Consider the following 24,311-nt stretch of genomic DNA (forward strand, 5'->3'; position numbering starts at 1 on the left):
AGACAGACGCATTGGACTCGTCCACAGTCTCCGAGGCATCTGTGCTTTCCCACCGGCATTAAAAGCACTGTCTACAAATTGGATACCTACAGCAAATTTACGAAAGTTTAAGACCTTATTTACACGGATTTTAATTTAATCATTTTTAAGGACCTGTGAGATCCCTGATACAGACCCAGGAACCGTAAAAAAGACGCAAACGCTGCATATAGTGGCTCAGTAAACATGGAGTGGAGTGTGTGTAAGTGAGTCAGGGTGTTTGTGTGAGAGACGCTGTAGAAGGACAGGGTTCAGGCTGCTACTGTATTAGAGCTGGAGGGAGGAGGTGGTGTTTTAATTCTCTTCTTATTGTACCAAGCAGTGTAACTGCTACTACTGCAGAACAGTCTCCAGGGCTGCGTCCAGAAACTTTTCCTACTCCTCCTCTCCTACTCCTTCTTTCCTACTCCTCCTCTCCTACTCCTTCTTTTCTACTCCTCCTCTACTACTCCTTCTTTCCTACTCCTCCTCTCCTACTCCTTCTTTCCTACTCCTCCTCTCCTACTCCTTCTTTCCTACTCCTCCTCTCCTACTCCTTCTTTCCTACTCCTCCTCTCCTACTCCTCCTCTCCTACTCCTCCTCTCCTACTCCTTCTTTCCTACTCCTCCTCTCCTACTCCTTCTTTTCTACTCCTTCTTTTCTACTCCTCCTCTCCTACTCCTTCTTTTCTACTCCTCCTCTCCTACTCCTTCTTTCCTACTCCTCCTCTCCTACTCCTCCTTTTCTACTCCTCCTACTCCTCCTCTCCTACTCCTTCTTTCCTACTCCTCCTCTCCTACTCCTTCTTTTCTACTCCTCCTCTACTACTCCTTCTTTCCTACTCCTCCTCTCCTACTCCTTCTTTCCTACTCCTCCTCTCCTACTCCTTCTTTCCTACTCCTCCTCTCCTACTCCTTCTTTCCTACTCCTCCTCTCCTACTCCTCCTCTCCTACTCCTCCTCTCCTACTCCTTCTTTCCTACTCCTCCTCTCCTACTCCTTCTTTTCTACTCCTTCTTTTCTACTCCTCCTCTCCTACTCCTTCTTTTCTACTCCTCCTCTCCTACTCCTTCTTTCCTACTCCTCCTCTCCTACTCCTCCTTTTCTACTCCTCCTCTCCTACTCCTCCTCTCCTACTCCTCCTCTCCTACTCCTTCTTTCCTACTCCTTCTTTCCTACTCCTCCTCTCCTACTCCTTCTTTTCTACTCCTCCTCTCCTACTCCTCCTCTCCTACTCCTTCTTTTCTACTCCTCCTCTCCTACTCCTTCTTTCCTACTCCTCCTCTCCTACTCCTTCTTTCCTACTCCTCCTCTCCTACTCCTTCTTTTCTACTCCTCCTCTACTACTCCTTCTTTCCTACTCCTCCTCTCCTACTCCTTCTTTTCTACTCCTCCTCTCCTACTCCTTCTTTCCTACTCCTCCTCTCCTACTCCTTCTTTTCTACTCCTCCTCTCCTACTCCTTCTTTTCTACTCCTCCTCTCCTACTCCTTCTTTTCTACTCCTCCTCTCCTACTCCTTCTTTCCTACTCCTCCTCTCCTACTCCTCCTTTCCTACTCCTCCTACTCCTCTCCTACTCCTTCTTTCCTACTCCTCCTCTCCTACTCCTCCTTTTCTACTCCTCCTCTCCTATCCGAAAGAAGGTGGAGGAATGGAGGGGAGGAGAGGAGGAGGAGGAATGGAGGGAAGGAGCTGTAATTGGGGAAATGGGACAGCTGATCCCTTTTAGAAAGGATGTTGACTACCGATGAACTGAGCCAATCACAACGCTCACTTTCAGCACATGCCGGATACTGCCCAGCCAATCACAGCTTCTGAATAAAGCTCCACATACAAAAATAAAAATGAGAGATCAATAAACACAATTCCAAATTTTAGAGATCATAACTTTGACAAGCATATCAAGCAAATGCAGCCTGATTTGCATATGTAAGTATTAAATTATTTTAATAGTAAAATATGATTTTATTGAATGTAATAAAACAAATAACAAATATTAATGAATAATAAATATTATATTTTTCATACATATTAAACAGCATCAATGGGACATTACTACCACACACAGCTAAATATTCAGATATTCCAATAAAATCCTGCTTACTCCCAGGCATTTCTCCGGCCAGTGATAGATATACATATCATGTTACAAATATGGGATCATTAATATAGTTTTACTGAACATACAGCTCTTCTAAAATATAAATTATATTACTGCTTTACTGGTTGTTTAATTAGATAAGGAACCTAGTTAATTAATATGTTTATGACGTATATTTGGGCGTTGCCTTCTCCATTCCCGCGTGCTCTGTGGGCGTGGATGCAGTGATGTCATTGAAAAATCCTTAAAAGTCTTCCAGAGTAGGATGGTCTGATGTACCCTCTGTTTAAAGCCTCTTGTAGGTGGATTTTAAGCGGCTTCTTTCGTCTCCTACGGTATTCGGACAGGCGGCAAGATGGCGTCACGAAATCAATTTCCGGGTCACGGAGGAGAGGAGGAGGATCAGTAGGAAAAAGGAGACACTTTTGTGGTTTCTGGACGCAGCCCAGGACTTGCTGCTGAATCCAGTCATCACTGTCTCCTTTCCTGGCGATTCCTTTGTGAGTTACAGCTATCTCAACCCGTCCACTGTACTCAGCCTCCCAGCAACAGCATCCGTTCAGTTCCTCTCTGCACATCACCTGCTCCCACCAATCAAATCTCTCCGGATAATAATAATAATAATAATAATAACTTTACATTTATAATGCGCTTTTCTAAAGACCCAAAGCGCTACATAAAATTAGTAAAATAAACAACAACAAAATAAACAAAAACACTTAACCACTCTTAAATGTTAAAGAAAAAAGATGAGTTTTAAGTAATTTTTTAAAACAGTCCAAGGTAGGAGCACTTTTAATGACCTCAGGGAGAGCATTCCACAATCGTGGCGCTCTAAAAGAAAATGCTCTCTCTCCTATCCTTTTGAGCTTACAGATAGGCTCCTGTAATGTCCAAGGGCTAACAGAGCGAAGATTGCGTGAGGGAGTGTAAAACTTCACCAGATCACAAAGATAGACCGGAGCAGTCCCATGTACCACCTTAAAAGTTAGAATAAGAGTCTTAAAATCAATTCGTACTCGGACAGGGAGCCAGTGAAGTTTCTTTAGTACAGGAGTGATGTGTTCACGTAGTGAGGTATTGGTCAACATTCTGGCAGCACAATTCTGAACATACTGCAGCTTCTGGAGAGATTTCTTTGGTAAAGCAGAGTAAAGCGAGTTGCAGTAGTCCAGTCTACATGTAATAAACGCATGTACCAGTTTTTCGGCATCAGATGGGGAAAGAAAAGGTCTGAGCCTAGCAATATTTCTAAGATAATAAAAGGAAACTTTACAAATGTTCTTGATGTGAGTCTCAAAATTTAACTCACTATCAAAAATAATGCCTAAATTACGCACCTGTAAAGTGGGCAATATCCGAATACCATCAATAATAATATTAAAATTCCTGATCTTAAGCAAAGCAGATGGACTACCAATTAAAATAACCTCAGTCTTAGAGCAATTTAACTGGAGGAAATTCTGTTGCATCCAAATTTTTATCTCATGTAGACACACTGAGAGCAACTCACATGCAGGTGCCAAATCACTCTTGCAGCTAAAATAAACCTGAGCATCATCAGCATAAAGATGAAAATTCAAACCATATTTCCTAAAAATGTGCCCAAGTGGCAACAAATAAATACTAAAAAGTAAAGGCCCAAGAATGGAGCCCTGAGGAACCCCTTGACCAACCTGAACAATGTGAGATTTATTCCTACCTAACGTCACAAACTGATTTCTACCAGAGAGATATGACTGAAACCAGGAGAGCACAGTACCCGATATACCCAGCCACGTTTCCATCCGATCCAACAAAATCGAGTGGCATACTGTATCAAAGGCCGCAGTAAGGTCCAACAAAATAAGGATATTAATATAACCCTCATCCGCTGAAACAAGAAGGTCATTGACAACCCTCACCAGTGCAGTTTCAGTACTATGTCCTGCTCTAAATCCCGACTGAAACGGTTCAAGAAGTTTAGACTGCAAAACGTGCTCTTGAACCTGAGCAGAAACAACACGTTCTAAAACCTTGGCTAAAAATGGAAGGTTCGAGACAGGGCGGTAGTTAGAAAGGTCCTCAGCTGCACTGCCAGGTTTTTTAAGAACAGGAAAGACAGCAGCTAGTTTCAGCTCAGAAGGGACAAGGCCAGTGGTGAGAGATAAGTTTACCAGGTTACTGATAAGAGGACTAAAAACATCCAGACATTCCTTAATCAGATGAGTAGGAATAGGATCAAGAATGCAGGTAGAGGAACTCATTTTAGAAATGACTTTAAGAACATAACACGTAGTAACAGAACTAAAACTATTAAAAGTTGATAGCGGAGAACAAACAGGATTAATAACAATAGGATCAGTTGGAGAAGCAGAACGAATAGAGTCATTAATGTGTGACAGTTTACTAGTAAAGTAGGTAAGAAATTCATTACAGTGATCTACAGTTGAGAAGACTGGGGAGTTTCTTGGATTAAGCAATTTATTGATTGTACTAAAAAGCCTTCTTGGATTACCTGAGTCTTCATTAATTAGCTGCGAATAGTAAAACGCCCTAGCAGACTTACAAGCAGAATGATAATCCAACTGATGTTGATCATATAATTGTTTATGGACAATGAGTCCCGTTTTTTTATACTGACGCTCAAGTTGTCGCCCCTTCACTTTAAGCAAACGAAGTTCTGGAGAATACCAGGGACAGGGCTTTCTAAAAGAAATAACACACTCTCTTAGGGGAGCAAACTTATCCAACAAGCTTGTTAATTCACTGTTATATGTACTGACACAGTTGAAAGGACTCAATTCAGCAACAGAACGAGAAAAGTGTTTCATATCAATAGCTTTAATATTTCTATAATTGAAAACTCTTTTACACGCTGAAGGGGGATGAGGCAAATGAACACTAAAAGTGATAAGTTTATGATCAGAAAAGCTCATATAAGTACCTTCCAAATCACCAATAATAATACCTGATGTACAGACCAAATCCAAAGTATGGCCCTTATTATGGGTGGCAAAGTTAACGTGTTGAGTAAGGTTAAAACAATCAATAATTTCAATAAAACGTGAAGCAATGTGACAGGAAGGACTGTCAACATGAATATTGACATCACCAATCAATAGGATTGCTGAACATATAGGACTTAAAAGAGTTAAAAACTCAGCCAGCTCTGAGAAAAAATCAGGATTATATTTTGGAGGGCGATAAAGAGCAACAACCAGAACCGAGGGAGCACTACCAATTTTAAAAACTAAACACTCAAAAGATGTTACAGAAGGAGTAGGGACTTCGACTACTGGCAAACCAGCTCTGTAAATGACTGCAAGGCCACCTCCTTGGCCAGTAAGACGTGGTTTATTAAAATATGAAAAGCCAGATGGAGTGCTCAAGTTAAGGGCTAAATAATCATTAGAATGAAGCCATGTTTCCGAAACACAAATTATATCCAAGTGTCTATCAAGTATGACATCACTCAAAAGAGCACTTTTATTATTGAGGGAACGAACATTAAGGTGTGCTACTTTTACCATATCAGGGGATGAGCGATTAAGAGGGCGAACAACTGGTGGATAAAGCAGATTGGATCTATTGACACCTCTAAAAGCACTATGGCGCTTTAAGTTCCTGAATGACCAAATAGACTTGATTGGAAAATGAGAAACATGAACAAAATGGGGGTCATCATTATCAGTATGCCTATGACCCTTAAATCTAGGTGACCTCAGTCATGATCAGAATACGGCTATATATATATATATATATATATATATTAGGGGTGTCACGATCTCAATATTTTTTCGAAATCGATCGAAATGAGGTCATGGTATCGTGTATCGAAGTCAAAAAGAGTATCGACGATCCCTCCCGCGCGCACAGCGCGCTACGCAAATGGCGCAGCACCAACACAGCGCATCCTATTCATTTCAATAGAGAGCGCCGCTGCATGAGCGCAGCCCCGCCCTCAGTTCTGCTGTGTGAGAGGCAGAGAACAGAGAAACTGAAACTGAAAACAGGGCTTTCAAGTTTTGAGTGTCGGCGGGAGTGTGATCACTGGTTTTTATCTGTCCAACGGGGCGAGGGGGGGCGGGCGTTGTGCGCGCAGGTTTAGTTTTTTCTGTGTGTGTGTGTGTGGGGGGGGGGGGGGGGGGGGTGGGGGGTGCGTGTGAACTCGCTGAAATGCGTGTGTCAGTGTGACTTGAGAACGCTGACTATAGATCACAGTGAGGTGGATTAAAAATCTTAAACTTATGATTGACTACACCTGTTGCTTCATTTGAATTAAAAAAACATCTTTCTCTCAGATAAAGTTAATAATATATCTTTCTTAAAGAAAAAAAACTTGTAATTCTCAGGGGCCGAGTCTTATTTTTCATGTTTAACTGTTATAGTAGGATAGAGTTCAGTTTGTTAAGGCTTTAATTGTTCCTATTTTTTTTTTTTTTTTATTTTTTTTTTTATGTTGCACGTTGCAGTTTTAATAGTGCACACTGTTGCTATCAAAAAAAGTCACTAGATGGCACTACATATATATCTTAATAAATAATAATAATAATAATAATAATAATAATAATAATAATAATAATAAAAATAATAAATAATATATTATTAAAATTTTATGAGGCATAAAATAATAAAATGTAAAAATATAATAAAAAAGAAAATCGAGAATCGAATCGAATCGTGACCCTCAAATCGGAAATAAAATCGAATCGAGGGTTTAGAGAATCGTGACACCCCTAATATATATATATATATATATACATATATATATATATATTTATTTATTTTTTTTTTGTGTATACATAACAGACACGCATGCACATTTCTTAGGCCCAGCTTTATCCTGATTTTCCCTGAATGTTCCACCCTAAAAAACAAAGAACAAGTACATGTACATATATTATATGTATGTTTAATGATAACCAGAGTTGGAAAAACTAAGGAAAAAGTACCTTTACTTTGCTAAAATTCTACTCAAGTAAAAGTAAAAGTAGCCATCTAAAAATCTCCTCAGATAAAAGTAAAAAAGTACTCAATTTAAAATGTACTTTAAATACATGTAATTTGTTACTTTTCACCTCTGATAATAACCTACATAGAATATGACAGCTTTTTAATACCTCTCTCTTTCTCACATGCACAAGTACAGTGGCGGAAAAAATATGTGAACCTTTTGAAATATAATAGTTTTCTCAATAAATATGTAATACAATGTGATCTGATCTTCCTCCAAAGCTATTGACAAATGTTATGTTTGTAAAATAGTTATAGAAAAGAAATTCTGATCATTCATATCTGCATTAACAGAGAATTAGAGCTAATTAGCTAATTAGAGTCAAGTGTTATCATAAACAAAGTACTCGTATCTTCTTGCTTGTTTGGAGGTGTGGACTAGAGCTACTTTGACTGATAATAAATAGAATCTACGATTAAAAATGGCTGATTTATTTGAACCAAAAAAGGGTTGCAGTGTGATTTCAAAGCCTTTCAAAATTTGCAAACAGTAAGAAAAACTGTCTTTTGGGGACTGGCCACCCAGTCAAAATGACCCCAGGAGCACAACAGAGACTCATCAACTCAAAGATCTGAAAGCATCATTGATACAGGCTAGCATCTATTTTCTACAGTCCATAAAACTTTGAACATGATGACTTTGGAAGGACACCACAAAGTAAGCCTTTGTTTAATATGCTGCAAACGTAAAGCTTGCAAAAGACACTCCACAATGGAACTGGACAGATGACACTAACCTTAAAGCTAAGATGCAGTCTAGCCTTACTCTCTATACATTTGTCTGGAGGTGTCAGTTGGTGTTGTGTTATTGGTAACAGCACAGTTTTCACTGTGGCAATATTAATTAGATAGCTATAGCAGACTCTGACTGGATGAACTATTGCCTCCACTGGGGTCTAGGTTTAAGTCCCTATCAGAGTAGAGTTTCTATGTGGGGTTTTCTTCTGAGGATTCCAGTTTCCTCTCACAGTGGGTGGAGTTTCTATGTTCTCTCCATGTCTGCGTGGGTTTCCTATGGGAACTCCGGTTTCCTACTACAGTCCAAAAACATGGTGAATTGGTTACTCTAAATGACTCTGCTGTGTGTGTAGATGTATGTATGTGTATGAATGTGTGTATGCCTGTATGCCCTGATATTGTCTTGCACTCTTAGTACCGGATGCAGTTTGTGCCAATAGTATCCAACTGTGCTCAATAGCCTGTGTTGTTCATGCTGTGCTGAGTGTTTGTTGAGTGTAAAGAATCCTGTATTCTATTTTATTTTTAAAAGAAATACTAAATATAACTTAATCTATGTAAATATTTATTAGTGTTAAATAAGACAGGCTGTACTGTATGAATGAATTTATATAAAGAGTCTGTTAAATGTCAGTTCCCCAAAGTGAAGCAGACCTCTGTGTATAACCAGTGTTTGTAACTACATGTCGGTCTTCTGCGCCATCTAACGTTCATTTAAATCAGCAAACATATTCCTGAACTAAAATATACTAAACGTACTATGAAAAAACACTGAGCAAAGCGAAAGTTAAACTGAAAGCAGAATCTAGTCCTAATACTTTACAGTATACGAAAGCAGGAAGAGAATCTATTAATGTAAATGTACAATATAAAGTATTTCTTATATTTATTTGTATATATGTCCACATGCTAGTTATTGTATCTAGGTTATCCTACAAAAAAAAAAAACTGACCAGCTGGTCTTGAGCTGAATTTTTAGCAGTGTATTAAGTGTCTAAAATTTGTAGTCGAAACGTGTACAATGTACATATAGCAATTTAGTTACTATACAAAATCACAACTAAAACTAGCTAAAAATGTCTTATGAGTCTAATTAATAATTATATTAATAAAAAGAGTGTTTTACGTAGTAGTAATACAAATAATAATAATAATAAAAAATGGTCTCGGGATCTCGTACTTCCGAATTTGCAGCTCATAATTACGGCGTGATTTTTGTTTAAGTGGTTCTGTATGAGCTTTAGGTGAGCGACACTGTAATCCATTAGGAGTATCATTAGCATGTACATAGTACATTAGAGTTTCCCTAATTTGTGGAAGTGTTTATGTGCACTTATCTCGTGAGGCAACAGAACATTAATGGATGGAGCTCTGTAAATCTCTACTCTCACAACTATGAATGGCATTATTATTGTTATTATTATTATTATTTTTCAGAAATATTATTGTTTGGGATTTTATTTCAAATTAGGATAAACTACATACAAATTATGATGTAACAAACATAATAAATAGTAACATTAAATTAAATGAATTAATTTAAAAAGGCTACAGTAAGCAAACAACTGGACATTGTTAGTTAAACAGTTTTACAGTATACCTTTGGGAAGAAAAAATATTGCAGACCCTCTTTTAATTTGTTGAACCACAGCGTTACTAATTTGCTCCAGTGTATCTTTTATATATAATAGATACACCCAAAAAACAACAAAAAAACAAACAAGATTTCTCTTTAAAAAAATATATTTTAATCCACAGTAAGTGTTTTTTTTTGTATGTATTTTTTATCATGGTCTAGTTAAAACTATGTGCTCATGACTATTTTATTTTAAGCTTTTCCCTTGTTGTACTATATTTTGTGGTAATTCATCTCTGATTCATGCTCCACATATATATAGTGTAGCTTCTACTGAATTACATTTTTTAACCATATAATTATGCAAAAATTTTAAATAATTAAAAATAACTTCTCTGGATTCTGAGGTTATAGACAGGGTAGGAACAGTAGTGCGGCGGCGGGGTCCACACGGACTTTATTGTGTGCAACACAAGCTAAGTTACTTTGACCTGAGTTTTGGGAATATCTCGGTTGGGTTATAAAATCGATTATTAAATTAATATTAATAAGTGGGTATAATCATGCGCTTAGCGCGGCTGCAGGCTGTGGGCGCCTGGGTCTCGGGGCGCGCTGTGCGGCGCGGGGCGGAGCGGGGTTATCGGTGCGGGTTTAACAGATCGGTGAAGTTCAGGCGCTTCTCCACTGATCTCAGACCCGCCCGTATCGCCTGCGCCTCGGGCTTCTGGGGAGACACGGCTACTGCAGGTAAACCCTCTGAGTTAATACTGTTCGGAGATCTGTGATCTGGATAATAAATATTTGACTAGGAACCACTTCCAAACCATAAATAAAATGAATATACAGGACCAGTCAATGTTTAGCTTTATTTAATTAATTTGTTTTTAATGTATTTTCTATATTGTAGATTAATATTATAGACATGAAAACAATTAAGGAACACATATGTAATTACCTTATAAACAGTATAAAGGTGTTTTCCCTCCACATTAATCCCCTGATCTAAACCTGATGATCTGAGATGGTGATTTGAGGTGATTTAATTGGGAGGAGCTGGAGCTTCACAGCGTGAAGGAAAAGCAGCAACTATTGTTCAGCACCTCCAGAAACTCCTTCATTTAAGACGCTGAGAAAACTATTCCAGGAGACTCTCCCTCATGAAGACACTGAGATTAAAATACCAAGAGTCTGCAGATCTGAACTCAAACATAAATGTGATGCTTTTAATACATATTCTGTATTCTCTATATTTGTTTACAGAATAATTCAGCCTGTATTCGTGTATAGCTTTAAAACAGTTTTAATAGTCAATGTACAGTTTTAAAATGACAATGTAAAAAAATCATTAAAAAAAACACATTAAATAGAGACGTGTGTCCAAGCGTTTGACTGGTACTCTGCATTACAACATACAATTAGTTTGCAGTTGCAGAAATATTGAGCCAAAACAGTATGAGCTGTGCTGCAGAATTTTACACTCACTGAAAAAGGAATAGCTGGGATTGAATAAAAGTGTGAATGCTATGATATATGTAAGATATCACGATATTCAGGCAAATTAAGTTTAGTGGAGAAAACTGTACAACTGTTGGGTCACATTTAGCCTGGATATCAGGGGTGACATTTATAAAACTTTGGGTAGCTTCTGAAGTAAAATAACAGGAAATGGCAGACACCTCAAAAATTCAGATTTAAGTGTACTTATGCACACCTGAATGCTTGTTTCCACTGTATAAATTACAATCTGCTTTTAAATGTGTGCAGGTGACCCAGACTCGTGTTCCACCTCTGTACCGCCCCCAATTACCCATAAATATTCACAGGATGAGTATTTAAATGGGGGATTCCCCTTCCTGCAGTGTGAGATAATGGACCACATTTTATGGAAACTGTGAAGTAGAAGTCCTTGTTTTGGAGGCTGAGGAGGAAGAATATGTTGTTTGGTTGTTTTAGCCAACATGTTTCTCCAGCAGTTAATAATGAACCTCTAGAAAAAGAAAAAAAGGTCTTAAAAGCTGCTTAATCTGTGCACGTTTTCCAGCGGTTGTGAACACCTGTAAGTGGACATTTATTGGCTGATTCAGTAATGCTGGTCTCTATAAATCTGCACCCAACCTAAATCAGTTCATTAACCAGTGAGCATTACTCACAAAATTTGAGTAATTCTAAAACCGCCATTATAACAGTCATGTGCATCACTCTGTCTATTTATAGTGCTGTAATTATATGCAATTAGGGACAGCTGGTTACGCTCTCTTTATATTATGTAGTATAAATATATATATAATTCTCTGATTTTGCTATTTATAGGTTAATGTTTGAGTAAAATGAACATTGTTGTTTTATTCTATAAACTACAGACAACATTTCTCCCAAATTCCAAATAAAAATATTCTCATTTAGAGCATTTATTTACAGAAAATGAGAAATGACTGAAATAACAAAAAAGATGCAGAGCTTTCAGACCTCAAATAATGCAAAGAAAACAAGTTCATATTCATAAAGTATTAAGAGTTCAGAAATAATCAATATTTGGTGGAATAATCCTGGTTTTTAATCACAGTTTTTTTTTTTATGCATCTTGGCATCATGTTCTCCTCCACCAGTCTTACACACTGCTTTTGGATAACTTTATGCTGCTTTACTCCTGGTGTAAAAATTCAAGCAGTTCAGTTTGGTGGTTTGATGGCTTGTGATCATCCATCTTCCTCTTGATTATATATATTAGGTTTTTAATTTGATAAAATCAAAGAATCTCATCATTTTCACCAGAGCCGTGTGTAAGTGAGGATGGTTTGAGCTTTTCTTGCAATTTCGTGCTTTACCACATGATGTCACTATAGTAATACGGACGTCTTAAACCTTACTTAAACGTGCGCTCGTTTTCACGCCAAGTATTTCTTTATAAATCAAGTTCTTGTGTGAAATGTTGCACACGCACACTTCAGGCCTGTTTTATTCGTACACAGCCTTTATAAATCAGGGCCCCTGGTGAGGTAGAGCTGTGCATAAAGTAACACAGGTTCTGTTCGGCGTCCTGCAGCATGTTTACCCACAGATGTTGCAGCAGATAAAAAGATTAATGTTTCTGTTACAGCAGTTTTAAAACACGGTGTTTGAGGTATTTTACTAGTCTTTCTAAGACCTGTGTTTTATTATAATATCACGCCACACTGCATGCTGACAAAACAGGAGAACACTTAGCTGAAGGTAGTAATGTGGATAAAGGTGATGCAGAGGTGTGAGATGAGTTGAGGACAGAAAGAGAAAGCGCCACCAGGGAGCAGCAAAGGTTTGTTTTACTTACTTAATGAACCCTTTCAGACAAACACAGAGAAGTTCTGTAAAATACCAGATTTACTGATTAGGACAAATTAAAAAGCATTAAACTGAAGCAGATTTGGGCTGTGATGTTTTAGCTGCAGGTTAAAGGTCATTTAATAACAGTAACACGAATTTGAAAATGAATTCTGTGGGGATATAAAAATGTAACAATATAAGCAGAGGTTACACTAAAGCTGCTGCATTTAAATAATGGAGGTAGAATTACAGCATATTAGAAAAAAACGTGATTGAAAGTTGTTCTGTTTTTCCATTGAAACCTATGGGGATGGGTGGAGTTACACAGCTTTCTGAAACCAAACAGCAGGGGGCGCCCGACCTGTGGTGGCTTCACTTTAGAGAGACGATGCTCTGTCCAGCTATATACAGAATATGTTTTATATAATTAAATAAGCATATAAAATGTTCCCTGGACTAGTCAACCTGTCAGTGTTAGCACAACCAATCCCAGCTTTTCAGATAAACTATATTTCCCAGCTTGCATTTCAACGTTAAAACAACGTTAATGTTATGGTTGAATCAATGTTGGATTTTGAAAAGTAAATGAATGTTGATATGGCAGCACTGTTTCAATGTTCTACATTCAACCTTTAATAAACTATAGCTCACATTCAGGATGCTCAAAATTGCATGAAAGAGGGAAAAAACTGTATACCATGATAAAAAAATGAAAATTTTATTTGTATTTTTATTCAGACAAGAGATCTATGAATATTGTCGCTTTTCAATGAAAAGAAGTTTCTACATTTTTGATGATTTTTTAGATAGCACGGTGATGGAATGTAAAAGGCAGAAGGTTGGGGAAATGATGTTGATTCAATGTTAAAATTTGTTTGCTCAAACATTTTTCATTAAATGTTGTTTAAGCATAATTTCAATGTTGAAAAAACAACAGATGTAGCTAACTAACAGTTTCCATTCATGATTTGATATTACTGAATTATAATATATGTTTTATGTTGTTGTTTATGTTTATTATGTTTTTTTTCTCTTCCACAGTTCCTCAGCTCATTTATGGGGGTAGGCTGGATTTCCTTGTGTTTGATTACCTGTCAGAAATCACCATGTCTCTTCTCACAGCAGCTAAAGCTAAGAGTCCTGTAAGTATTCTCACACTTCTCCTGTACCGGGTAATAGTGAACATGAGCGCTTTCACGTTGGCTGGGCACTTATATGTACAGAGGCTTGCAAAAGTATTCATACCCCTTGAACTTTTCCATATTTTGTCACATTACAACCAAAAACGTAAATATATTTCATTGGAATTTAATGTGAAAGACCAACACAAAGTGTTATACAATAGTGAAGTGGGGAAAAAATTATGCTTGATTTAAAACATTTTTTACAAAGAAAAACTAAAAAAAAGTATTCAGCCCCCCTGAGTCAATACTTGGTGGAATCATCTTTTGCTGCAGTTACAGTTTTTAGAGTTCGTCTTCTCAAGCTTTGCATCTACAATCTAGTGACTGAAATTTTTGCCCATTCTTCTTTATAAAGCAGCTCGAGCTCAGTCAGATTAGATGGAGAGCGTTTTCAGATCTTTCCACAAGTTCTGGATTGGGTTTAGGTGTGGAATTTTACTGGGTCATTCTCACACGTGAATATGTTTTGTTTTAAATCATTCCATCGTAGCCCTGTCCCATGGCTTCTTTATTGATCATATAGTTGTCCTGTGGAAAGATTTCCCCACCTGAGCTGTGGATCTCTGCGTTTCGTCCAGAGTTACCATGGGCCTCTTTGCTGCATCTCATGGTTGCACTCAGAGAAAAGGGGGCTGAATACTTTTGCACACCTCACTTTTTAGTTTTTTATTTGTAAAAAATGTTTTGAGTCATGCATAATTTTCTTTCCACTTCACAATTTTATGCCACTTTGTGTTGGTCTTTCATATTAAATTCCAATGAAATATATTTGTTTGTGGTTGTAATGTGACAAAACATGGAAAAATAGGGAGGTATGAATACTTTTGCAAGGCACTGTAAATAGATACATTTATTAAACCTAACAAGGGTTGAAAAAGATTCTTTATCTTTATTTATTGAGCGTAATTATCCATGTTGGGAAACTTTGTGCAACCCTCATAAGCAGAAATAAAAAGTTGTGCCAAAGTTTCTTGTAATTAGTAATGAAATCCTCCAGAACAATTACATTCCAACTACGTTGGGTCTGGACTTTGATGGATAATTAAGAATTCATAGGTTGGATCAGTGGATCAGTGGATTCCTCACTGCTTTTCTGCTGCTTTTTGTTTGCTGTGAGGATTAATCTACGCGTGAGACGCCTTTTCAAACAAAGACTATGACGATAGATTTTCTGCTTATTAGGGGTATAAATTATTACTATCAGCAGTTACTGTTTCTGAATTCAGATTTTGACTGGAGGGAAACAGGTGCCTTAATGTAAAATTGGATTTTACAGATGTTCTAAAATTAGTGAAAAACACAGATGGAGCGCAAGATCTGTAGTTTAGTTCGCTGCTCAGTTTCTTATCAGTGGTTCAGTATACGTATTGGATGCACCAAAATGATTATTTTTGTGGTCAAAACCAAGCGAAATTAGACATTGGTCCCAAGGCTGAATACATTTCAAATTTATTTATGAATTGCTGTTCTTACACACACAGTTTCCTACCTTACCATTTTAGGCATAAATTTTAGTAAGCAGTGCAATTTTAATCATAATTTACCTCAGTAGAGCTCAGATTGGCTTCCTCTAGAGAGAAAAAAATCCAAACACTACAGTATGACTTTAAGTAAATTAATCATTTTTTAAATTATTTTTTTTTTAAACACCAAATATTCCCTGCATTCATAGTTTAGATCATCGTCGTGCAGTTTGATATATTTTAATCATTGATTCAGGTAGAAGATGCAGAACAAATGCACCCAAATGGAAAACAATTTAATATTATTTTATAATCGTTTATACTGTAGGTGTTTCATCAATCAATGCTATTTAAGTCCTTGTTAATTAAAATTTGAAATAGGATATTATTGTTAGATTGAAGATAAATGTTCTGTTTTCCAGAATATGGGCTATGCTCCAGATTTTGTTCTTGCTGCTATTTCACCATTTATTAAGGACATCAGCCAAAAAGGTAAGACTAACCAGCAATGTGATTAAAGGTAAAAAGAATAAAAAACAACGTTTTCATAGTTAAATGCAGTCTATTTGGAAAAATAGTTCTGTACTTTGTAATGTGTCATGGGAATTAAAGCACTGAGCATAATTTTCTTTACATTAAGTACGGGAAGAGGTGATTTGTTCATCACTGGCAGGCGGTTAACACTGTACACAGTCCCAGCAGGGCTGGGTGATATGACCCTAAAATGATATCACGATATTTCAGGGTATTTGTGATAACAATATTCTTTGCGTTTCTTGAATTCTTAAAATATTTTTTTCTTATTTTTTTTTTTTAACTTAGTTGAGTAGTTCTTACAACATTCCTCAAATATTCACTATTCACTGTATACCTGTAACTCTACCTCTTCACTACTTTACTTTAACTGATGCTCTCAAACACTTTATTAAGAGACAAGAAATTCAAGTAATTAACTCTTGATGAGTTCAGCACAGCTGTTAACTGAAAGCCTGAATTCCAGGAGACTCTACCTCATAAAACTGACTGAGAAAATCCAGCAGAGATGTTCAAAACTTTGAAGAATCTAAAATATAAAAAATATTCTGGTTTGTTTACTAAATAATTCCATATAAAGTCTCTTCCATAAGTATGGGAACATTGAGGCCAATCCCTCTGTTTCTGCTGTAATCTGAAAAAAGGGGGTTTAATATTAAAATGTGAATATGAGATTAAAGAGCATCATTTCAGCTTTTATTTCCATATTTACGTCTAGATTTGATACACAGTTCAGAAGATAGCATCTTCTGTCTAACCTCACCCATTTTTCACATTGCAAAAGTATTGAAATATGTGATTGTTGGGTGTTTTGTTGCCCAGGTGTGTCCTGATACATTAATTATACCAACATGAAAACCTGAAAGCTGAGAGAAGATGGAAAATCAATCAGAACCATTGCTCAAATATTGTTTTTTACCAAAACAACAGTGTTGAATGTCCTGAAGAAGAAAGTACTAAATAACAGGTGATGAACAGGTAGACCAAGGAAAACTACAGCAGCTGATACAGAAACATTGTGAGTGAGGCTTCACCAGAAAATCACTGTTAATGAGGAGAATAGTAAAACCCGTCTGGATTTTTCCAAGAAGCACAGAGCAAAGCCTGTGGACGGATTCTGAACTGATAAGACAAAGATGAACCTTTACCAATGTGATGGAAAGGATAAAGCTAAAGAGAAAGAAAGGATCTGATGATCTCAAACATACCAGCTCATCTGTGAAACACAGTGGAGGTAGTGCCATGATTTGGCCTTGCATGGCTTATTCTGAAATAGGCTCGTTAATTTTAATTGATGTAAAGTGAATTCAGAAGTCTACAAAATAATTTTGTTGAATTTAAAGAAAGATGAAACCAAACTGAGTGACCCAACACCCCTGCAGCCTGGAGAAGCATCGCAGAGGAAGAATGCAGCAGGTCAGTGATTGGGTCAGTGGATCACAGATATGATGCAGTTACTGCAAGCGAAGGATTCACAACTAAACACTAAATCTTATTCACTTTAATTTACTTTAAGTTTATTTGTTTCAGTACTTTTACTCATAAGAAAAATGGGTGGGTTCAGACAGGAGGTGCAATCTTCTAAACTGTGAATCAGATCTAGATGTAAATATCTAGAAATATATATTCATCTTTTAATTATCAAACTCAAATGTATTCAGTCTACAGCAGAAATAACAGGATTGGTCTCACTTGTTGAATAGTTTTGGAGGGGACTTTATTTTCCTTTGTTGTTTGGATGACTTTAGTATTAATTTACAATGTTGAAATTAAATAAAAAAAAATGAAAATGAACACAGCGTTTTTTGCTGTTTCATATGAGACATATATGTACACTTGTAGATTTATATATGCAGTACATACCTAGTTTGTCTTACACTGCCTTCCCTGTGCTGTGTGTGGGCTGGAGCTTCCTATACTCAGCACTGATTGGTTTATAGGAGGGTGTGTGTTTCGGACAGCTGCATATCTCCCTGAGGGTATCCAGTTCCCCTTTGCGTGCACATGCACCACTCTGTAGACTGAGCGTAACAGAGTCCCCTCAAATTCCTTTAATCTGTTTATAAATAAGGGTTAATCTACAGTTACAGTAGATACAGAAATCAGCAGTGTAGCCTGTTGTGATGTGATATGTTTCTACATGTAGGGAGGTGAGGTTTCATCCTAATTAAACCAACTATAAAAGCATCTTTAGAAGTGTAGGCTGATGGAGCCACTCTGTCGGGCGTTGCTCAGGGTCACAGTGTGTATGTGAAGGGCAGTGATTACATGTTGACACTTGTTTTTTTCTGTAGGTATTCGTGTGATTAGCAATGCTGGTGGGGTCAGTCCTCTCGCCTGTGCTGCTGCTTTACAGGAAGTGGTGCAAAATGCAGGTCTCAGCCTAAAAGTGGCTGTGGTAACCGGCGATGACTTATTGCCACAGGTGAGAAGAGGGTATGATTCTGTTCATATGGAAACACAAGCACACAGAATAACATTTTTCAGTTATCAATAGAGCTGCACTCAAATTAATATTTTTTAAACTTAAAATCCTTTAATTTCCCCAAAAATCTCCAGTGCACCTTATAATCCGGTGCTCCTTATGTATGAATTCTATCAGTCAGGTATTGAGGAGCAGTAAAGCCACTCCACTGAAGTACAGAGTTATACAGGAGTTTCAGTTTAGTTCTCCAGCAGTATTAGCATTAGCTGCTAACCGCTGCTAGCTCATTTGCGGCTCAGACGTGAGTATATCGGACTGTTGTCTGCATGTTTACCGTGTGAAAAGAAGCTACGTGAGAAGAACCGCTAGCTGATTGGGCGCTGGGTTACCAGAACACTCGGGGCTCCTCAGTGTAGCGTTGTTGAGCAGCATTTTGCTAGCGATAACTGCATCTAGCGCTGCTGCTAGATTGATATTCAGAGCTCGTTTGACTTTGAAATAATTTTTTTTAAAGAATTACAGTTTTGTTTACTTAGGTTCCCCCAGCGGCGAGATTTGCTCAGTTAGAAGGACGACATGGCGACATCCTTCTGTCTTACTATTGTTTCTTTAAACGCATCTTATATTCTGGTGGGCCTTATGTATGAAAAACACCAAAAAATAGACATTAATTAAAAGTGCCCTTTATAATATGGTGCGTTAAATACGGTAAATTAGTTTTCATTTATTTTTTATTTATTTATTTATTTTTTTAAATGTATATGATCCCTCGCTTCAAAACCAGGATACGACTTCCTCCTATTACCAATCTCACTACTATATAAACCAGAACACATTCAGCACTTTATTTATATCTCTGATTGGGTGAGTCATTCATTAGTATTTCTACAGAGAATACTAGTATAATCTGATTGTAAGTTAATCTAAAGTGCTGCACTTTTATTATGCAACAAAATTTTATTCCAGCAGCGATATGATATGAAAACTTGCTCACAAACACAAAAAGATGCAGTTCTCACTTTAATCCGTTAGCTGATGTTAGTCAGAGTGTTGTGTTTTTCTTTCTTCAGAAAGACTCTCTGGGCATGCTGAGGACGGCTGAAGGAAAGAAAACTCTTCCCAAAACTGTGAACAGTATGAATGCATATCTCGGGTAAGTAAAAAAGTGACAATATGAAAGTGATTTATCAAAACTAGAGCTGCAATGATTAGTCGATATAATCGACAGTGTTGATTATTTAAACTGAAGCACAATGAGAAATGGGTAAATATACTCAATTCCAAAAGTGGCCAAACACAACAGATTACATGTTTAATCTCTAAATATCAGAACTTTCCATGCTTAAACAACATTGAGAGGTGTAAATGTCTTTTAAAACTCATCTTCAGCTGTTTTTATTGTTTTTAGAGATGGAGGACATGACAAAAATAATAGTTGACTAATCGACTAGTCGAAAAAATAATCATCAGATTAGTCGATTACCAAATTAATCATTAGTTGCAGCTCTAATCATGACCTGCAAATGTAGCTTAAATTATTTTACACTGTGATTACAATACATTTTTACTTAATTACTCGCACACATTCAGAAATCCCCCCAAAAAGACTGGCCAAGAATATGAGTGTATTGTATCTATTGTATTGTATTGAACAGGCTGTTATTGTAGACGTGCTCTCCTCCCTACACCCCCCAAAAGCCGTGCTGCCGTGCTCTTTAGTAGAAACTGTGGAATGCCCTTCCCCCATGATTTCCAGACCTTCTTTTAACTCTCTAAAGCAGTGCTTCCTCAGACCCCTCCCCCCCTCTGTTCCAGAGTTTTCCTCTCTCCTTCTGTTTCACTTCTCTTTCTTATGATTCAGTTTTGTGATTGAGGTGCTTTACGCTCTCACCTGATTGTATTTATGGTGTTTCTGTTTTGCTTTTTTTTCCATTTTCCTTTGTTTTGTTAGTCCATAAAGCAAAAACTTTACTTAATTACTGTAACGAAATAAATACAACTAAGAAAATTACATTAAAAAGTGAGTTTTAAAATACAATAAATACAAGTTGAATCAGATGCTGCACATCAGCTTAAAGCGTTTTTGGAGGAGCCTGTCTTGTTTAGGCCTCATACAGGAGTTTTCTACTCATTGTTGAATTGAGTTCATCATCATTCCCAGATCCGGATCCAGCTCTCTAAAGAAAAAAAGAGTGTAGAGGCAAATGTTGCTTAAGAAATATGAGAACTGTGATATTTAAGATGAAAAAAACAAGATCACTAAAGCTGAAGTGGAGGTGGACCATGCAACATTACATTGACCCAGAACATTCCAGTTTCAAATACATTTTTGTTAATTATATTTTATGTTTATAAATAATTTTATCAGGGTTATTTGTTTAGTTATATAAGCTCCCTAAGCTCTTCATACTGTTCAAATTAATGTTAATAAAGAGAACAATTGTCATTGGCTGTACTCATTTTTTTCACGGTTGTAAATTTTTATCTACTGTATTAAACTTTGCTAAAATCAAAAGTGTATTTAACATTTCAACATTCAGTGGAAATCTTGAATAACTAAACAACAAATTGTCTGAAATCTAAGGGAGACAGGCTCCTCCAGAATCGTCTCTAACAGTGTTCTGATCATTTGTAGCTCGGGTGTCCTGAACTTATACTCGTAATGAAATGGCATTTGGCAGTGTGTTTATTTAAAAGTGAGTGATTTTAATTTCTGTTTTCTGCAGTGCTCTACCAATTAAGCGGTGTTTGGACCTCGGAGCTGATATCGTGGTGACTGGGCGCTGTGTGGACAGTGCAGTGGTGCTCGGACCTTTGATGCATTCAGTACGGTTTGTTGGTTTATCATTTTAACTGTTAAACCAGTGAAACCATCGTATAAAACATTGCATTGTTTATTAAATGCTAAAATCCTAAATGTCCACTCACTGCACGTTATTGGACATGCTTGTTTGTACACTATTGGTCAGAAGTTCTAGAACACCCCCAATTTATTTTATTTCACTGGCAGTATTGCATGTCCCAGTCTTCTCTTTCCCAGTTGATGCATCACATTAAAATCCACTGAATGTTTCGCTGCACTGCGATGCTGCAACACATCATGCACTGCACACCTGCAGCAGCACTTTTTAGTGAAGTAAACATGTATGTGTATGTACAGTACAGGCCATTCAATGCGTTTCCTTTATTTTCATGACTATTTACATGGTTGATTCTCACTGAAGCATCAAAACCAGGGCCGCTGCTAAGGTTTTGGAGGCCCTAAGCATAACTGGTCGCTTCATAGTTGAATTACCATTTAGTAGCAACTTCGCGCGGTGAACTTGTCTCCTGCCAAACTCAAGTAGCGTTGCTACTTTAGTTAGGACTAAGGTTGCCAGATAAGTTATGATTTTTCATCCTATTTGTTTATTTTATTTTAAGTTTTTAACTTACACAAATATTGCACTGGACAAGTTTTTGTATAGAATGGCCACATACACTTTAAAAATGGTTAAACATGCGCAAGATTTAGCGCCTCCATGCATTTTTTGATTATTTATTTGACTGGAAAATGTCACATCTGGCAACAACCAACAGAGCAAACCGAGCCGTGCCATTTCAGGCAATAGGGGTGGGGGCATTATATTATGCACAAAAATAATAACGTGCCGCTTTTAAGTAGTAGAGTAGGTGCCCCATGCAATGTTTAAAGACAAAAAAGATGAGCGTATCATAAATAATTCACATTGGGTTTTAAATTTAATAATGTCATAATTTCAACACATTTCATTCTCAGTCAATTTGGCTCCCTGCAACTGCAAAATGGTTGAGGCCTAACGCTGGCTGCGTTGTCTGCGTATGCAGAGCGGCGGCCCTGATCAAAACTATGAGTGAACACGTGGAGTTCACTCTTCCACAGTCACCGGACATTTTTTTACTGTAGTTTTACTGTATTTTTCACACTAAAATGCACTATTTAAATTAACATCCTTTACTGTTCCCAAAAATCATCAGTCTGTCTTATAGTTCAGTGCGCCTAATGTATGGTATGAGTTTTATCAGTCAGGTATTAAGGAGCAGTAAAGCCACTCCGCTGAAGTACAGAGTTATACAGGAGATTCAGTTCAGTTAACCACAGCGCTAGCTCTTCCGTTGTTCCAAGGTGGGTATATCAGACTGTAGCCTGTGCGTTTACCGTGTTCAAACACACGAGCCCTGCTGAATAAGAAGGAAATCATGGTGACACCCTTGTTCCTTACTAGTGTCACATAATGCACCTTATAATCCAGTGCACCTCGTGTAAAAATAGACTAGAAAATAGACGTTTTGATGGTGCGCCTCATAATCCGGTGCACTTTATAATCCGGTGCCCTTAATAATCCGGTGCACTTTATAATGTGAAAAATTGGATTTTTCCGAGTTTGTTTCAGGCTTTTCCCTCTAAAGCTGTGAGAGTTTATTGCTTACTTTTGTAATATTTGACCACAAAATGAATAAATGTCTAAATTGAATTAATATTTACAACTCATTTTAAGACTTTTATTCTAATTTCAGTATAGGATACAAATATTTACGTGACTCATATAATGTTTTAGTCATTTTTAGGCAAATAAAGGCGTCAAACTATCAAAAGGACTAAAGTTCATTACAGGGCACTGCCGTCAGTTCACTGCATTCCAGCTGAGCAGAAAGAGCAGAACTCCATAGGCTTCCAGCAGCCTGCTAATGTCTTTATACTGTATCACAATTATATTGTATCAACTATAGTTAATATATTTATTTATAATTATATCATGATAGAAATTGTCGTCCAGTATGTGTGTGTTCTACTTTTTACCAGCAGTAAACAGGAACAGTACTTTTGATATTAAAATGTGGTGTTTGGTTTTGACAGTTCGGATGGGGGCGGAGCGACTATGATCTCCTGGCTGCTGGAAGGTACTGCTTCTGTTATGTGTTTGTTTATGATGTATGAAAGAAAAGTGTCCAGCAAAACAAAAGTCCCTGTTTTCTCCAGATTAAGTTGCCCAGATTAGTTTATTAGTTGCATAAAGTGTGTGTGTGTGGTAGTGTGTGTGGGCCATTGTTGCTGGGATTACGGTCTGTAATCTGGCCTATAGTATATGAAGCATGTATGTTATGTTAAGCAATTTCCAGTTTTGTAGTTTTAAGTAGGATATTGACATTTTAACTGACTTTATGTTTAGCCTTTGGAGAGCCTTTTCATATGTATCAGACTAAGGGCCCTATTTTAGGGATCTACAGTGCAAAAGTCAATTGCGGATTGTGCAGCTGTATTTAGGGCTATTGTGAGGGTGCAAATATATGCCTAATGTGGCTTCAAACGTGCAAAAGGCATGAACTAATTCTCTTTATTAATCATGAGTGTGTTTTAAGAGTAATGTAAAAATGAACCAATCAGTTGTCATACCCATTAAAAGCCAGCTGTGCTCTGATTTGGTACCTTAATATTTTAACAGTGCAGTGCTTTTATGCGTCTCAGCAGAAGAAAATGGCACTCCTGTATGGCTAAAATAGGATTGGGCAGCTGACTGTTGACTGTTGGGTTTTAATCAGTCAGTGGCGTACCTGTATTTTCTGCCGCCAAGATAGAAACAGGCCAGAACTTTACCGGAACACACCTGACTTCCAGACCACCACGCCCATTAGTGTAGATTTATTCCAAAACTAATGTCTAAACACTATTTTAACAACGAAAGGTGTGAAAATAGACATAGACAGTTGACAGGGTGTAAGATAGCAACGTGCATTGCAACAGGGTGTGTGATAGGGCCCTAAGGCCCCGTCCACACAAATATTTTTAGAAACTGAGGTTGTTGTCTCTGTTTTGGTCTTCCGCCCACACGAAAATGGCATTTTAAGTCAATGAAAAGGGAGCTTTTTGAAAATGCCTTCTGGGGTGGAGATTTTTGAAAACTCTGCTACCAGTTGAGCCATGTGGACGGGGAAAACGCTGACATCACACAGCAAGTCT

At 37.3% G+C, this 24,311-nt stretch overlaps 1 protein-coding gene across 1 annotated transcript in view; it reads left to right on the plus strand.

The window, feature by feature from the left end:
- The first annotated feature begins 9,878 nt into the window (after positions 1 to 9,878).
- The window catches only part of LOC103024001 (uncharacterized), a 34,967-nt gene continuing 20,534 nt past the window's right edge, over positions 9,879 to 24,311 (plus strand). Inside the window, exons 1-7 of the mRNA XM_022674739.2 lie at positions 9,879 to 10,175; positions 13,770 to 13,870; positions 15,798 to 15,867; positions 18,204 to 18,334; positions 19,405 to 19,487; positions 21,061 to 21,160; positions 23,211 to 23,254. Of these exons, the coding sequence (XP_022530460.2) occupies positions 9,992 to 10,175; positions 13,770 to 13,870; positions 15,798 to 15,867; positions 18,204 to 18,334; positions 19,405 to 19,487; positions 21,061 to 21,160; positions 23,211 to 23,254 (713 nt within the window). The 5' untranslated portion in view covers positions 9,879 to 9,991. The remainder of the gene's footprint in view (positions 10,176 to 13,769; positions 13,871 to 15,797; positions 15,868 to 18,203; positions 18,335 to 19,404; positions 19,488 to 21,060; positions 21,161 to 23,210; positions 23,255 to 24,311) is intronic.

The sequence above is a fragment of the Astyanax mexicanus genome, chromosome 21, assembly GCF_023375975.1.
Source record: "Astyanax mexicanus isolate ESR-SI-001 chromosome 21, AstMex3_surface, whole genome shotgun sequence".
Taxonomy (NCBI): domain Eukaryota; kingdom Metazoa; phylum Chordata; class Actinopteri; order Characiformes; family Acestrorhamphidae; genus Astyanax; species Astyanax mexicanus.